This window comes from Mesocricetus auratus, unplaced genomic scaffold (genome assembly GCF_017639785.1).
Source record: "Mesocricetus auratus isolate SY011 unplaced genomic scaffold, BCM_Maur_2.0 Super-Scaffold_100013, whole genome shotgun sequence".
In the NCBI taxonomy this organism is placed as follows: Eukaryota; Metazoa; Chordata; class Mammalia; order Rodentia; family Cricetidae; genus Mesocricetus; species Mesocricetus auratus.
The window spans coordinates 8,105,684-8,124,161 of record NW_024429196.1 but is presented as its reverse complement, the minus strand read 5'-3'; the positions used below and the strand labels follow the sequence as shown (position 1 = coordinate 8,124,161).

The following is an 18,478-nucleotide window of genomic DNA, read 5'->3' as shown; positions in this document are numbered from 1 at the left end:
AGAAACTTTGCTGGGTTGTCACCTTCCAAACATGTTTGTGTAGCCGAAATTTTACATTATTAGTATAATGAAGGAATAAAACATGCAGCAGAATGTTTGGTGCATTGAAGGCAGGAATGAGATGAGTTGGGGCAGGGTCATATATCATCAAAATATATTGTGGAAAATACTCAATGAACTAATAAAAATAAGAAGAAAAACTTTACTCTGGATAATGTGCTTGTCTAATGATCTAGTACTTATTCCTTAATAAAGCCACATATAGCCAACCGGAACCCGGAGAGGTTGGCAGTGATCCATGGGGGGAAAGGATGAATGATTTTCTTTATGGGTAGAATCTTTGCTGGGTTGTCACCATCCAGAGGATGCTACACATCCAGACATGTATGTGTAACCAAATTGACACAATTCATTTAAATAAGGAATAAAACATGAAGCTCAGTGTTTGGTGACTTGAAGGCAGGTATGAGATGAGTTGGGGCAGGGTCATATATCATCCAAATATATTGTCGAATATTCTCAATGAACTATTTAAAATAAGAAAAAAAAGACTGTCCTCAAGTAGATGTGCTTGTCTAATGATCCAGTAATTATTGTTAATAAAGCTAAATATTACAGATAACTAATACTAAAGATATCACAGAAAGGCTAAGTGTAAAATGAAATCCAAACTTTCATCAAATGTTTATGTATATCTTATAGATACAAATTATGATGATGTATTGGCAGGGATCAAAAATTCAATTTGAGATTAGTTTTACACACAGCCGTGTTAACAGTAGCCAAACACATGGAATTAAGAGTCCATCAAATGGTAATTGGGTAAGCCAACTATGGTAAATATTATCTAATGAGTGTAGTAATCACAGTATTTATCATAATTCACATAACACTGATAGGACATGGTAGCTACTCTTGGTGTTTTCATCCCAGAAGTCTGGAAGTAAAGAAAATCACAGCATGAATTTGGTATGAGCAGGGCTACATAGTCCCTGTCTCAAAAAACAAATCATATTCCCAGACTAATGAATTTTACAAATTCAAAGAACTTCTGCAAGCTCAGACAATTTAAACTAGTATTTAAAAAGAGTTGCATATGGATATATCAAATATATGACTAGGGAAAACATTCATATCTCCTAAAATGTGATTGTATACTACTCGTAGAATCAGGAAAGTTTCTTCTCACTCTTTCAGAAATTAATACAAAATAGGCTTTCTTTTTTTTAAATTTTATTTTCCAGTTTAAATTTAGATAAGAAACGAGGTTGCTTCACAAGTCAGTTCCAGGTCCCTCTCCCATTCCCTCCCCTCCTACCGTGCCCGCCCCCTAAACCCCCTCCCCCCGTTATCCCCTCATTTCCCCAGGGAGGGTGAGGCCCTCCATGGCGGTGTGCATAGTCTGTCATTTCATATAGGGCAGGGCCTAGACCCTTCCCCAAGAGTTCAGGGTGAGAGTGCACCTCATATTGTCCTATGGGAGTCCAAAGTCCGTGTGTATACTTGGGATGGGTACTGATCTGCTGCCCAAGGCTCAATAGATTCCCTAGGCCTCCTCACTGACACCCAGATTCAGGGGGTCTTGATCAGTCCCATGCTGGCTTCCCAGGCTGATGCCTGGGATTCAAGAGTTAACCTTTGCCTGGTCAGCTGTTTCTGGGGGTTAAACCAGCCCAGTTTTAATCCCTTTGATCATCAGCCCTCCCTCTCTGTTACTGGCTTTCTTGAGTTCAGCTCAGTACTTAACCAAGGGAGTCTGCCTCTTCTTCGATCAGCCACTAAATAAAGTTTCTGTTTCCCAGACTCTCTGGCCATGGGATTGTAGGCTGGCACTCCCCAGATCTATGTCTAAAATCCATATATGAGAGAGTACATGCCATGTTTCTCTTTTTGTGACTGGGTTACCTCACTCAGGATAGTTTCTTCTAGTGTCATCCATTTGCCTGCGAATCTCATGATTCCATTATTTTTTTCTGCTGAATAGTACTCCATTGTGTAGATGTACCACATTTTCTCTATCCACTCTTCGGGTGAGGGACATCTAGGTTGCTTCCAAGTTCTGGCTATTACAAATAAAGCTGCTATGAACATAGTGGAACAGACATCTTTGTTGTATGAATGGGCATCTTTTGGATATATGCCTAAGAGTGGATTTGCTGGGTCTTGTGGTAGGTTTATTCCCATTTTCCTAAGGAAACTCCATACTGATTTCCAAAGTGGCTGTACGAGTTGGCATTCCCACCAGCAGTGGAGGAGTGTTCCCCCTTTCTCCACATCCTCTCCAGCATAAATTGTCATTGGTGTTTTTGATTTTAGCCATTGTGACAGGAGTGAGATGGTATCTCAGAGTTGTTTTGATTTGCATTTCCCGGATGGCTAAGGATGTTGAGCACTTTCTCAAGTGCCCCTCAGCCATTTTAGACTCCTCTATTCAAAACTCTCTATTTAGTTCTGCAGCCCACTTTTTAATAGGGTCCTTTGGTGTTTTGGAGACTTGCTTTTTGATTTCTTTGTAAATTTTGGAGATCAACCCTCTGTCAGATGTGGGATTAGTGAATATTTTTTCCCATTCTGTGGGCTGCCTTTTTGTCTTGCTGACTGTGCCCTTTGCCTTACAGAAGCTTCTCAGTTTCAGGAGGTCCCATTTATTAATTGTTGATCTCACTGTCTGTGCTACTGGTGTTATGTTCAGGAAGCTGTCTCCTGTACCAATTCGTTCAAGGGTACCACCTACTTTCTCTTCTAAGAGGTTCAGTGTGGCTGGATTTATGTTGAGGTCTTTGATCCATTTGGACTTAAGTTTTGTGCATGGCGATAAACATGGATCGATCTGCATTCTTCTACATGCCAGTCTCCAATTATGCCAGCACCATTTGTTGAAGATGCTTTGTTTATTCCATTGTATATTTTTAGCTTCTTTGTCAAAGATCAGATGTTCGTACGTGTGTGGGTTAATACCCGGATTTTCAATTCGATTCCATTGGTCTACCTGTCTATTTTTGTGCCAATACCAAGCTGTTTTCAGGAATATAGCTCTGTAATAGAGCTAGAGGTCAGGGATGGTGATGCCTCCGGACGTTGCCTTGTTGAACAGGGTTGTTTTGGCTATCCTGTGTCTTTTGTTTTTCCATACAAAATTGATTATTGTTCTTTCAATGTCTGTGAAGAATTGTGCTGGGATTTTAATGGGGATTGCATTGAATCTGTAGATTGCTTTTGGCAGGATTGCCATTTTTACTACATTGATCCTACCTATCCAAGAGCATGGGAGATCTTTCCATTTTCTGAGGGCTTCTTTAATTTCTTTCTTTAAAGATTCAAAGTTCTTATGATACAGGTCTTTCACTTGTTTGGTTAGCGTTACCCCAAGGTATTTTATGTTGTTTGTGGCAATTGTAAAGGGTGATGTTTCTCTGATTTCTCTTTCAGCCCTTTTATCATCTGTATATAGTAGGGCTACTGATTTTCTTGAGTTCATCTTGTAGCCTGCCACTTTGCTGAAGGTGTTAATCAGCTGTAAGAGTTCCCTGGTAGAGTTCTTTGGGTCGTTGATATAACCTATCATATCGTCTGCAAACAGTGAAAGTTTGACCTCTTCCTTCCCAATTTGTATCCCCTCGATCCCCCTTTGTTGTCATATGGCAATAGCTAGAACTTCAAGTACCATGTTGAAAAGGTATGGAGAGAGTGGACAGCCTTGTTTTGTTCCTGATTTTAGAGGAATTGAGTTTCTGTCCATTTAGTTTGATGTTGGCTGTTGGTTTACTGTATATAGCTTTTATTATGTTTAAGTATGTCCCTGTTATCCCAGATCTCTCCAAGACCTTTATCATGAAGGGGTGTTGGATTTTGTCATAGGCTTTTTCAGCATCTAGTGAGATGATCATGTGATTTTAGTTTTTCAGCTTGTTTATATGGTGGATTACGTTGATGGATTTTCGTATGTTGAACCATCCCTGCATCCCTGGGATGAAACCTACTTGATCGTGGTGAATGATTGTTTTGATGTGTTCTTGGATCCGATTTGCCAGTATTTTATTGAGTATTTTTGCATCAATGTTCATGAGGGATATTGGTCTGAAGTTCTCTTTCTTAGATGTATCTTTGTGTGGCTTGGGGATCAAGGTTATTGAAGCCTCATAGAAAGAGTTTGCCAAAGACCCTTCTGCTTCTATTGTGTGGAACACTTTGAGAAGAATTGGTATAAGCTGTTCTTTGAATTTCTGGTAGAATTCTGCACTGAGGCCATCTGGACCTGGACTTTTTTTGGTTGGGAGACTTTTGATGACAGGTTCTATTTCCATAGGGGTTATAGGTCTATTTAAATTGCTTATCTGTTCTTGATTTAGTTTTGGCAATTGATAGCTGTCCAGGAAGTCATCCATTTCCTTTAAATTTTCGAATTTTGTGGAGTACAGGTTTTCAAAGTATGACCTAATCATTCTCTGGATTTCCTCAGAGTCTGTTGTTATGTCCCCCTTTTCATTTCTAATTTTGTTAATTTGCGTGTTCACTCTCTGCTGTTTGGTAAGTTTGGACAAAGGTTTGTCTATCTTGTTGATTTTCTCAAAGAACCAACTCTTCGTTGCGTTGATTCTTTGTATTGTTTTCCTGGTTTCTACTTTATTGATTTCAGCCCTCAATTTGATTATTTCCTGGCGTCTACTCCTCCTGGGGGAGTGTGCTTCTTTGTGTTCTAGAGCTTTCAGCTGTGATGTTAATTCTCTGGTATAACTGTTCTCCTTTTTCTTCATGTGAGCACTTAGTGCTATGAACTTCCCCCGTAGCACTGCTTTCAAAGTGTCCCATAGGTTTGGGTATGTTGTGTCTTCATTCTCATTGAATTCGAGGAAGTCTTTAATTTCTTTTTTTATTTCCTCTTTGACCCAGGGATGGTGCAGTTGAGCATTATTCAATTTCCATGAGTTTGTAGGTTTTCTGCAATTTGTGTTGTTGTTGAATTCTAATTTTAAAGCATGGTGGTCTGATAAGATGCATGGAGTTATTCCAATTTTTTGTAGCTGCTGAGGTTTGATATGTTGCCAAGTATGTGGTCGATTTTTGAGAAGGTTCCATGTGGTGGTGAGAAGAAGGTATATTCTTTTTTATATGAATGAAATGTTCTATAGATATCTGTTAATCCCAGTTGGGTCATTACTTCTATTAGACCTTTTGCTTCTTTGTTGAGTTTCTGTTTGGTATTCCTGTCTAGTGGTGAGAGTGGTGTGTTGAAATCTCCCACTATAACTGTGTGGGGCTTTAGATGAGATTTAAGTTCTAATAATGTTTCTTTAACGAATGTGGATGCCTTTGTATTTGGGGCATAGATGTTCAGGATAGACACTTCATCTTGGTGGGTTTCACCTGTGATGAGTATGTAATGACCTCCTTCATCTCTTTTGATTGATTTTATTTTAAAGTCTAGTTTGTTAGATATTAGGATTGCTACCCCTGCTTGTTTCTTGGGTCCATTTGATTGGAAATTTTTATCCCAACCTTTAACTCTCAGGTAATGTCTGTCTTTAAGGGTGAGGTGTGTTTCTTGTATGCAGCAGAAGGAAGGGTTCTGTCTTCAAATCCATTCTGCTAGCCTGTGTCATTTTATGGGTGAGTTAAGGCTATTAATATTGAGGGATATTAATGACCATTGATTGCTCATCCTTCTTCGATTTGCGATGGTTGTTGTTGTTGGAATTATGTGTGGAATTTCACCCCTTTGTTCTTTTGGCTGTTGGTAGAGAGGGATTCTCTAATGCTTATGTTTTTCTGGTTGTAGTTAGCTTCCTTGGGTTGGAGTTTTCCTTCCAAAATTTTCTGTAGGGCTGGGTTAGTGCACACATATTGCTTGAATCTAGTTTTGTCATGGAATATCTTGTTTTCTCCGTCTATAGTGATTGAGAGCTTTGCCGGGTATACTAGTCTGGGCTGGCATCCATGGTCTCTTAGTGTAGGTAGAATATCTATCCAGGACCTTCTGGCTTTCAGCGTTTCCATGGAGAAACCAGGTGTAATTCTGATAGGTCTGCCTTTATATGTTACTTGACCTTTTTCCTTAGCTGCTCTTAATATTCTTTCTTTATTCTGTATGTTTGGGGTCTTGATTATTATGTGGCGAGGGGATTTTTTTGGGGTCCACTCTATTTGGTGTTCTGTAGGCTTCTTGTACCTTCATTGGCATGTCTTTCTTAAGGTTGGGAAAGTTTTCTTCTATGATTTTGTTGAATATGCCTTCTGCCCCTTTGAGGTGGATTTCTTCTCCTTCTTCTATACCTATTATTCTTAGGTTTGGTCTTTTCATGGTGTCCCATAATTCCTGGATGTTTTGTGTTAAGGATTTGTTGGATTTAAGGTTTTCTTTGGTTGATAAATCCATTTCTCCTAGTGTATCTTCAACACTTGACATTCTCTCTTCCATCTCTTTGAGGGATTTTCCAATATCCTCTTTTAGGGCCTCTATCATTTTCATGAAAGTGCTTTTAAGGTCATTGTCTTCTGCTTCATTCGCATTGGAATGTTGGGGTCTTGCTGGTGTGGAGTCTCTAGAATCTGGCGGTGTCATATTTGTTTTTCTGTTGCTGACTGTGTTTTTGTATTGTCTCTTTCCCATCTCTTCTTCTAGTGGGTGCAGAAAGAGCCCCTTACTGGTCTGGGGACCAGAGTTCCCTTTTGGTGGGTGCTAACAAGTCCAATAATCTGGTGGTTCTTCTATTCCTTGTCCGAATGCTGGTCCCATGGGTCGAGAAGAACAGGAATCTGGGGCGCGTATCCTCTTACCTGGTCCCCTGGCAGCCCACAGAATGGGAAAAAATATTCACTAATCCCACATCTGACAGAGGGTTGATCTCCAAAATTTACAAAGAACTCAAGAAGCAAGTCTCCAAAACACCAAAGGACCCTATTAAAAAGTGGGCTGCAGAACTAAATAGAGAGTTTTCAATAGAGGAGTCTAAAATGGCTGAGAGGCACTTGAGAAAGTGCTCAACATCCTTAGCCATCCGGGAAATGCAAATCAAAACAACTCTGAGATACCATCTCACTCCTGTCAGAATGGCTAAAATCAAAAACACCAATGACAATTTATGCTGGAGAGGATGTGGTAAAAGGGGGACACTCCTCCATTGCTGGTGGGAGTGCCAACTGGTTCAGCCACTTTGGAAATCAGTGTGGAGATTCCTCAGAAAAATGGGAATAAACCTACCACAAGACCCAGCAACTCCACTCTTAGGCATATATCCAAAAGATGCCCATTCATACAACAAAGATGTCTGTTCCACTATGTTCATAGCAGCTTTATTTGTAATTGCCAGAACTTGGAAACAACCTAGATGTCCCTCACCTGAAGAGTGGATAGAGAAAATGTGGTACATCTACACAATGGAGTACTATTCAGCAGAAAAAAATAATGGAATCATGAGATTCGTAGGCAAATGGATGACACTAGAAGAAACCATCCTGAGTGAGGTAACCCAGTCACAAAAAGAGAAACATGGCATGTACTCTCTCATATATGGATTTTAGACATAGATCTGGGGAGTGCCAGCCTACAATCTCATGGCCAGAGAGTCTGGCAAACAGAAACTTTATTTAGTGGCTGATCGAGGAAGAGGCAGACTCCCTTGGTTAAGTACTGAGCTGAACTCAAGAAAGCCAGTAACAGAGAGGGAGGGCTGATGATCAAAGGGATTAAGACTGGGCTGGTTTAACCCCCAGAAACAGCTGACCAGACAAAGGTTAACTCTTGAATCCCAGGCATTAGCCTGGGAAGCCAGCATGGGACTGATCAAGACCCCCTGAATCTGGGTGTCAGTGAAGAGGCCTAGGGAATCTATTGAGCCTTTGGCAGCAGATCAGTACCCATCCCAAGTATACACACGGACTTTGGACTCCAATAGAACAATGTGAGGTGCACTCTCACCCTGAACTCTTGGGAAAGGGTCTAGGCCCTGCCCTATATGAAATGACACACTATGGACACCCCCATGGAGGGCCTCACCCTCCCTGGAGAAATGAGGGGATAACGGGGGGGGAGGGCACGGGAGGAAGGGAGGGAATGGGAGAGGGACCTGGAACTGACTTGTGAAGCAACCTTGATTCTTATCTAAATTTAAACTGGAAAATAAAATTTAAAAAAATTCAATAAAAATGAAATTCAACTGAAAAAACAAAACAAAAAAAAGAATTAGTTGTGTTTACTGCAAACATTTAAAAATACACAACCAGATTCTGAACAAACCTGTGAATGATCATAGGAATTCTAAACATTTCGACTTACAGTGATTATGGAACTGTACCAGTCTTTGGGTGGCCCTTTGTCTGTACACACTATAGAGGTAATATGAACAAATGTGAGTTTTCTTATTTGTCCTAGTGTTACTGTGTATCAAACTTACAGATTCAAACACACAACACACACACACCTCCAAAGAGCTTCAACAACCAAAGTAAACTCTGCATTTCAGGTAAACCAAGTACAGATTTTTCCCTCTGGTTTCAAAAGTGTGCAATTAGTATGGATTAAACAAATTCCCTCTTGTCACGGATTGCTTGTTGGTATGCACTCAATCGATTCAGTACAGTGCTTTCATCACAGAACTCTGCAGATGATCTCCATCTCTCAAACTCATAGTGCAATTCTCAGTGTTCACACATTACCTCATCCCTCATGTAACTAGAAGAAGGAATAATTAGGGGAGGCCCCATGGTCCTTCTGCCACACACAGAACACTGTCATCTGGCCTTTTCTGTCAAGATAGACTGGAAATTCTCTGAAATGTTTCCCCACAACAACCTTTGCTCTATCAAGTTGACTTCTCAGATATCATCTCTGCAGTGAGGAAACATAATTGACATGGGAAGTGGTTACCACATCATCACTGATCTAATAACAGTGGCCATGGGCTCATTAAACTTATGGAACTACTTCATGGGCATAGGAGACAATCAGGAGCTATGGTTTACAGAAGGCACACAAGAAGAAGAGTCTAATGAGACATTCTGGTGTGAGCTCATGATAACAGAATGTCCATAAAGATGAAGACATCGAGGGATGTAGTCATGAGATTTCTGGTACTATTAAATACTCTTCCAGGGGGTTGGAAAGAATTGTCCATATTACATTCTTTCAAGGAATTTGGATCAAATCTCTGAAAAGTTCACTTATATGAAGCAAAATACAGCGGGATAGTTTACTTAGTGTTGGAAATCTTTACAAATCATTACTCTTAAGGCTGTGACATTGTTATTGCTCATATTTTTACCAGAGTTTACAATGATATTCAAGTGTAAAAATGTTGGGCATCAGAGAGATCCCATGCTTTGCCCCACCCATCATGTTTGAGGAGATTGGGACAATGGCCCTGAGGTCAGCAGCCCCTATCTCCTATCATCTGCAACTCTCAGGAGGGAAGACCTTGCCCCTCACCTGGGCAACAAAATACAGCTGATCCTGCTGGCAGAGGTGTGGGTGAGAACTGCCCCCACAGTTATCTAACAGCAAGAATGGAAGACAGCTAACCCTGAGGTCCTAAGGGTGAGAGAGCTGCCCCTATCCCCCACCAGATGAAACCAAATGCAGTGGATGTACTGTACCTCCACTGGGCAGTACAATAAAGCCAATTCTTTTGACAGAGCCAGCCATCTGTGAGCTTGGGAGAACTGTCTGAGTTACTCATCTGTAACATGACAACTTAGAGAAATGAGAGTTGCCCTTTACTTATGCCTCAAACAACCATTCCAGAGCCCATAAATTCCCCCAGCTTCAGCAGAGATGGTCCTGTCTCTCATCAGCTGCAGCACTCCAGAGAGAGGCCCCTATACCACACCTGGAAAAAACAGAAGAGTTGCTGCTGCTGTGTGGTTTTGGGAGATCTGACAATGAGGACTTGATAGCAAGAGAACTAATCCTGCCCCTTGCTTGTCACTGCTAGGGGTTACCTTGCCAGGACAACACAGGAAAGCTCACCATGGTAGTGAGGACAAGAGAAAGCTGGCAGACTCAAAAACCCTGAAGTTGCCCAAGGCAGAAACAGGCATATGAGTTAGCCTGTAATAAGGATAAATACTGATCCACTACCAGAGGCCCCAAAGATTAACCAGACCTCCAAACTGTCATCCTCATTCATGAGTTCTGGAACAGTTCTATGTGGGTTTCCCAGCTGTCAGTCTGGGGTCCATGAGAAACCCCTTGTTCAGGTCAGCTGTTTCTGTGGTTTCTCCAGTCTGGTCTTGACCCCTTTGCTCATTACTCCTCCCTCTCTACAACTGGATTCCAGAGTTCATCTCAGTGTTTAGCTCTGGGTGTCTGCTTCTGTTTCCATCAGCTACTGGATAAAAGGCTCTAGGATGGAATATAAGGTATTCACCAGTCTCAATATCAGAGAAGGGCATTTACGGTAGCTTTTTGACTGTTGCTTAGTGTTAGTTGGGGTCAACCTTGTAGATCTCTGGACATTTTGCTTGTGCCATATTTCTCTTTAGACCTGTAATGGCTCCCTGTATTATGGTATCTGTTTTCTTGCTCTCCTCTATTCTTCCCCTGACTCCATCTTCCTGCTCTCTCCTGTCCTCCTCTCCCCTCCTCTTCTCCCTTCTCTTTCTTCTATCTCCTGCTCCCCTCCTCCCTTGCTCCCAATTAGCTCAGGAGATCTTGTCCCTTTCCCCTTCACTTGGGGACCATGTATGTCTATCTCTCTTAGGGTTCTCCTTGTTTCTTAGTTTCTCTGGTGGTGTGGATTGCAGGCTGGTATTCCTTTGCTCTAAGTCTAAAATTCATATAAGAGTGAGTAAATACCATTTTTGTCTTTTCGTGACTGGGTTACTTCACTCAGGGTGGTTTCTTCTAGTTCCATCCATTTGCCTACAAATTTCAAGATTACATTGTGGGTTTTTTTGCCCTGAGTAGTACTCTATTGTGTAATTGTACCACATTTTCTCCATCCATTCTTCAGTTGAGGGACATCTAGGTGGCCTCCGGGTTCTGGCTATTACAAATAATGCCTCTATGAACATGGTTGGACAGATGTTCTTGTTGTATGAATGTGCATCTTTTAGGTATATGCCTATGAGTGGAATTACTCCATCTTGTGGTACACTGATTCCCATTTTCCTGAGGAACTGCCATACTGATTTCCAAAGTAGCTGTATGAGTTTGCACACCAACCAGTAGTGAAGCAGTGTTCCCTTTTCTCCACATCCTTTCCAGCATAAACTTTCATTGGTGTTTTTGATTTTAGCCATTCTGAAAGGAGTGAGATGGTATCTCAGAGTTGTTTTGATTTGTATTTACCTAATGTTGAGCACTTTCTTATGTGTCTCCCAGCAATTTTAGATTCCTCTATTGAAATTTCTCTGTTTAGTTCAATACCCCACTTTTTGATTGGCTCCTTTGGTGTTTTGGAGACTTGCTTCTTGAGTTCTTTATAAATTTTGGAGATCAACCCTCTGTCAGATGTGGGGTTGGTGAATAGCTTTTCCCATTCTGTTGGCTGCCATTTTGTCTTGTTGACTGTGTCCTTTGCCTTTCAAAAGCTTCTATTTCAGGAGGTCCCATTTATTAATTGTTGATCTCAGTGTCTGTGTTACTGGTGTTATGTTCAGTAAGTGGTCTCCTGTACCAATTCATTCAAGGGTATCCCCTACCTTCTCTTCTAAGAGGTTCAGTGTGGCACCATTTGTTGAAGATATTTTCTTTTTCCATTGTATAATTTTAGGTTCTTTGTCAAAAATCACATGTTCATAGGTATGGGAGCTAATATCAGGGTCTTCAATTCAATTTCATTGGTCTACCTGTCTATTTTTGTGCCAATACCAAGCTGTTTTCAGGACTATAGATCTATAATAGAGCTTGAAGTCAGGGATGCTGATGCCTCTGGACGTTCCTTTATTGTACAGGGTTGTTTTGGCTATCCTGGGTCTTTGATTTTTTTTTATATAAAGTTGATAATTGTTCTTTCAAGGTCTGTGAAGAATTGTGCTGGAATTTGATGATGATTGCACTGAATCTGTAGATTGCTTTTGGCAAGATTTTCATTTTTACTATATTGATCTTACCCATGCAAGATCGTGCTAAATCTTTCCATTTTCTGGTATCTTCTTTAATTTCCTTCTTTAAAGACCTGGGTATACAGGTCTTTCACTTGTTTGGGTTAGTGGTACCTCAAGGAATTTTATGTTGTTTGTGATGTTTCTCTGATTTCCTTCTCAGCCCATGTATCATCTGTATATAGTTGGGCTCCTAATTTTTTTGAGTTGATCTTGTATCCTGCCACTTTGCTGAAGGTGTTTATCAGCTCTAGGAGTTCCCTGGTAGAGTTTTTCAGGTCACTTATGTAAACTATCATATCATCTGCAAATAGTGAATGTTTGACTTCTTTTACAACTTGAATCTCCTTGATCTCCTTTTGTTGTCTTATTGATCTAGCTAGCACTTCAAGTACAATATTGAATAGTTATGGAGAGAGGGGACAACCGTGTCTTGTTCCTGATTTTAGAGGAATCGCATTGAGTTTATCTCCATTTAATTTATTATTGACTGTCAGTTTGCTATATTTTGCCTTTATTATGTTTAAATATGTTCCTGTTATCCCTGATCTCTCCAAGACCTTTATCGTGAAGGGGTGTTGGATTTTGTCAAAGGCTTTTTCAGCTTCTAGTGAGATGATCATGTGTTTTTTTCTTTTTCAGATTGTTTATATGGTGAATTACGTTGGTGGATTTTCATATGTTGAACCATCCATGCATCCCTGGGATGAAGCATACTTGATCATGGTAGATGATTTTTCTGATGTGTTATTGGATTTGATTTGCCAGTATTTTATTGTGTAATTTTTTATTGTCTGTTTCAGCTTTCAACCCTTGCAGTGTTTTAGTTGTTTTTTGCAATTTTTGCTTTGTCTTTTCCTCCATTTCTTTAATTTTTGGTTTGTTTTTTCTTTCATTTCTTTAAGGGTTTTTTTTCATATCCTCTTTGAAGGATTCTATAATTTTCATGAAGTTGTTTTTAAGGACACTTTCTTCTGCTTCAACTGTGCTGGGATTTTCAGGTCTTGCTGGTATAGTTTCTCTAGACTCTGGCAGTGTCATATTGGTTTTTCTGTTGCTGGGTGTGTTTTTATATTGTTTCTTTGAGATCTCTTCTTCCATTAGGTCCAGAAGGAGTCTCTTCCTCTCCTGGTGGCTATGGGACCAAGGTTCCCTGCCAGTGGGTCCAAGCAGGTCCAATACTCTGGTGGCTCTCCTCTTCTTGTGGATAGAGGCAGTCCTAGTACTGGGGCCTTGGCAATCTCAGGGTGGGCTGGACCCCATCAGGATGGGATCTGCAGTGAGTAGTCCCCAGGCCTCAGCTGACTCCAAGCAAAGCACTGAAGGTGGGACTGAAACAGGCCCAGGCTTTCCTAGTCCCATGGGTAGAGAAAGGGACTAGGATGCTGGCAGTCTCTGAGTGGGGTGGATCCTGCCAGGATGGGACCCTAAGTGCACAGTCTCCAGGCCTCAGGTGGTTCTCGCAAGGCATTGGAAAGGTTGGCCCAACATAGGCACTTTTTATGACAGTGAAATATGTCTGCTCCTGGCAGCACCAATCTACTTAAGAGAAGATGATGAGCATCAAAGAAACTCACATGGAGTTTGCTTTCTTTGTGGTAAAGGTAAGCCACTGGACAAGAAAGTGCAGTTGCCTCAACTGCTGACAAAGTGCTGTCCAAGTTGGACAAACAGGACACAAAAAAGAGTGACTACAAAACCTTGCCAAGGCAAGGCAGAATAGCCCTTAGGGGAATCCTGCTTCACAAAAAAGTCTATCAGAGACTTATAGGCAGAAGATACATGCCCCAACATTGCAGAAGAACCTTGGGTGACTGTCCAGGTAGCCAGCTGTTTCTGTTATTTCTCACATTTTTGGAAGCCTCTTGCTCGCACTCCCTGCTTACTCAGTTAATATTATTTCCTTCTAGGGTCTCTGAGGGAGTTGAAGACTAGATAGTTATAGTTTTTATTGTCTTCCAGACTCAGAAAAGACATTCACTAAAGATATGTAAAGTGTAAAAGGTTGAGAGACATTAAAAGATAATTTGATAATGCAAATTAGAATAGAATATTAATTGGTACAAGACTTTGAAGTCAACCAAGATAGAATAATGAAGTATTTTCTGAATTTGTCAAATGCATATGGATCAAGATATTTTCTCTGTATTTGTCATTAGACATTGTGGATGAACTTGTTGTATCTATTGTATATACTAAATGTGTATATGATTTTTCTCATGTTAGTTGTAGCCTCTTTTTGTATTAGACAAAAATTGGGTAATATATTATTTATGATTTATTGAAACCTGCCTGAGGGTTCAGAAAGAAAAGCCAGCCACAAGCCATGGAAGCCAGATGTTGGGCTTAAAAAGGATTGGATGTGAGGCCCAGTCTAACCTCCTGAGCCTGGCTAGAGTTTGGCGGCCTGCCTCTGGCCTGTAACCTCCATGTGAGAATGACTCAGCAAGGCCTGATGTAAGACTGCCCCCTGCCTAGCTACCTGCCATCTTGGTGGAATATTATTGGCCCTTATGCCTCACATCACCTTACCCTATCCTAAGATTCCCACCCCTACCTCAGCCCTATATAAATTCCTGCCTGTTGGAATAAATCGAGATGCTGCGTCAACAAGCTTCAGACTCAGTGTGTATTTTCTCCCCTGTAACTAGTTGGGGTGAGGGGTCTGAGTCATTGGCACTCACCATCCTGCTCAGCCCTGGAATGAGACTGACTGGAGCAGCCCTTCCCCTGCTCTACCTGCTGGAGGATCCAGCAGCCAGGCATGCATCTTTAACCCCAGAAGGCAGAAGCTAGGACATAGTGGTACACACCTTTAATCCTAGGACACAGGATTAAGAGGTAGAACAATCTCTCTGAGTTCAAGGCCACTGAAGATACATGAGATTGAATCAGTCTGAAAGAGTAACCGATCACATGCCTTTTTTAATCCCAGCACTAGAGGGGTATAAAAGACACAAGGAGGGTCTTCAGTATTCAGTAGGAGGCGTTGATTCACTGGCCACACTGAAAATAAGGCTCAGAGGAGGCATTCATTCTCCTGCCAAACTGAGGAGAGTCAGCAGTTTGAGACTTGGTGAAGAGCTCCTTCATGGATCATCCCTTTCAGCCTGAGCTTCAGTTTGAGGCTAGTGGCTGACTGCTTTGCTTTTCTCATCTTCAGTTTGAGGTTTGAACCACAATATCTGTCTATGAGTTCATTTATTTTCCATGTTACACTGCTATGCTCTTTTTAGTGTTGCTCAGTCTGTATAATTGCCTCTCTCTATAATTCAAAGTATGTCCTGGCATCCTACTAAGAATGTCTAATTGTTCTTCATACCTAATTAAAGGTTTGGGCTTGAGTGATTGTACCCACTATAGAATACCACGAAGAAAAAATAGAAAAGAATTACCCTTACCTCTCTGGTTCCTCAGCTTCTTCTGTCCTTTTTACTGTGTCCTTGCCTGCTAACAATTTTATCAGGCTCTCATTGCTTCCCTGTTGAGCCAGTATAAGGGGTGAAACGCCATCCTATTGGGGAAAGAAACAACAACTCAGGATTCTCAGGACTTTGTATTTCTTACAATAACTGGAAATCAGATGGAAGATACAGTGAAGCTTAGTGTCTGCTGAGGGCTCCGTGAACCACAGCCTGGGCCTTCCCACCCCACATTGCTTTTCCACCTGCTGCTCTGCCCTTGGAAAAGCCTCTGCCTACCTGGAGCTGCCCATGAACACCAGTGCTTTCTCCCCACACTCATTCAAGCATGAGCTAGCTCCCTGAGCTTTGCCTCCACCTTGGCATTTACCATGTAATTATGGAGGATGTGATTGCTCCCAGCTAAACCAAAGCTTCTTGAGGATGGAAGCTGTCTTTTACCTCTAATGCCCCAAACATCAAATAGTATTCCAAAAGAATATTTACCTTCCCAGATATGCCATCTCTCACATATATGTTATGTTAATCTGAAAGATAAACTTGAGCAGGACAGGTCCAGTATGAAATATGGAGACATATGTGTAGTCTTTATATCAGCTTTTGTGGCAAACATTCAGTGTCCTGGCCTTGACAGAATTCCAGAAACAACTACATTTCTACCAGGCAGTGGAAGAGCTCAGTAGATGCTTTCTATTTACAGTAACAGGAACCCACAGCAGACACTCTGCTCCAAATGGATCACTAAGGACAAGGTTGTAAATTAGATGGCATGGGATGCAAAGGGACTTTGGTGGCTTATTAGTAAAAGGTCCATGGGAATTTTTCCCATCACAAGAAGAGTAATATCACATTTGTAAGATCCCTTATACACATTGGACACACATCTATTTTAAATTTATTTTTAGGTCACTTCCTTTTTAGTTACTACTTAAAGTTATTTTTACTTTTAGGCAAAATACAAAAGAGAAATAAAATATAATTTTTATCAGTACAAAATCTGATAATCATCCATGTGGGTCATTTTAGCACAATGAAAACCAATAACATAACTGGGTGTGGGTGAGAATGCCATTAGCCTCAGCATTTGAAAGGCTGAGACAGAGTTCCAGGACAACCAGAGGTACACAAACACAGAGAGAGGCATGATGGAGAATATCCATAAGCCCATCATTTCAGAGATGAATGTAGGAAGACCAGTGCCATCCTCATCTTCATAAAAAGTTCAAGGCCAACGTGGACTATATGACATCCTGTTTCATAAACCAAGAAACAAAAAAGTCAGAAGGTTCCTGTCAGCATTTTCATGAGCTCTGTGGTTATATATTTACAACTGTCAGGGTAATATTGCCAGCAGTTCTCTTTATAACATTCATCCTAGAAGTAACCATGTAATCAAAGGAAAGTGTGAAATGTCATTGGGAAGGAAGGAGTTCCCATCAAACTCCATTCTTCTAGAGATGTTTTAACTTCCTGAAATCTGAGAATTCATATATGAAACTTACCTTTTCAGAGATTCTTATGTCATAGTTGTATCAGAATTTCAATGAAAATACATTTAAATATCCATGTGCAGGCTTTATTAGATTTGGTGAATCTTTGTAAAGCAAACCCAGTCCAAATAATTTGGAAATCAAAGCTGTGTGGTCTCTACCTTGTTCGTTATACTGGTATCGGCCTTGTATTCCAGAAGGATCGTTACCATTGAGATGCACTCTCTGTAAACGGCATAGTGCAGAGCTGCACTCCCATTGCTGTCAATTGCATTTGGGTCGGCACCATGTTCTAATAAAATTGCCAAACAATCTTCATGGACATACTGTGCAGCCTGTGGGTATCACATCAAGTAATACATTGGAAAGATAAGAAATTCAAGATGAACATTCCATGGATTTCACTAATTATTTGCATTTAGTTGAGAAAAAAATCATGTTTATTCTCAGCATTTACAGCAAATCCATGTCATACTGAAACTGTTGGCTATCTACCTTAATTAGCGCTGTGCTGTTGTAACTGTCACGGAGCTCAATGTCGCAATTCCATTGTAGTAGGAGGGTCACTATATCAGGATGGCCATGTGCACAGGCATAATGCAAAGGTGTTCTGTAGAAATAAGGACTTTTTAAGAATTTATATAAGACTAAGTCAAAGACACACAAGTATTCATGTAACTGTAAACATTATTATGTCAGTAAGTAATTTTCTTCTGATATATGGACAATACTTATCAGCTACCCATTATTCTATTGCCACACATAAATCCCTCAATCATAAGGTGGTGATCAAAATATACTCATCTCACAGGACATACTGGGACAATTCAACAATAACACTCATAAAGCATTTAATGGGGTTTCTACCACAAAATGCTCACTGTTAAGATGTTTTGTTTTGTTTTTTCGTTTTGGACATACTACAGAGCTCAGGCTGGTCATGAATTCACCATGTGTCTCAAATGCTTTAAACATGCAATTCTCCCACTTTAGGCAACTGGTATCTGGGACTGCAAGTGATCACACTGTGCCTGGCTTGTGATCCTATTCATAAACTCTGACCACTGTGCATTAGAAGGCTACTTCTGATTCATGGCATATTAAGCTTTGACAGGAGTTTTTAGATTTTATACAGTAGATGGGCATCACAACCCATGTGACCATGTTAAATCACACATGTATATTCTAAATGATTTTGGGAATTCTAGTCATGATATTTAAATAAATTTAAGATCTGAAAAATTGGGTAGGTAAAGGGAGTGTGATGATAAAATTATATCAAAAATATAACTCTTGATTTATATATCCTTCAGCAAAAGAATAATCAGGACTCAGAAGAGAAGGTATGGATCATTTTATTCAATACTGAGATTTACACAGTAGCATGTTTCAATTGGTAATTAATATGAGTATCTGAAACTGCTATAACTTTTCAAAATGGCTACTCTATACAATTTCCTAACTTGTGAAATATTGTTATTTGAAATAAAAGAGGCAATAGTTCAACTGACGTTGAGTCCAACTTCT

At 40.5% G+C, this 18,478-nt stretch overlaps 1 protein-coding gene across 1 annotated transcript in view; it reads right to left on the bottom strand.

The window, feature by feature from the left end:
* The window catches only part of LOC121143481, a 50,906-nt gene extending 33,347 nt beyond the window's left edge, over window positions 1-17,559 (bottom strand). Inside the window, exons 1-3 of the mRNA XM_040755334.1 lie at window positions 17,447-17,559; window positions 17,113-17,286; window positions 15,441-15,553 (exon numbers count right to left, since the gene is read on the bottom strand). Of these exons, the coding sequence (XP_040611268.1) occupies window positions 15,441-15,553; window positions 17,113-17,163 (164 nt within the window). The 5' untranslated portion in view covers window positions 17,164-17,286; window positions 17,447-17,559. The remainder of the gene's footprint in view (window positions 1-15,440; window positions 15,554-17,112; window positions 17,287-17,446) is intronic.
* Window positions 17,560-18,478: the final 919 nt, after the last annotated feature.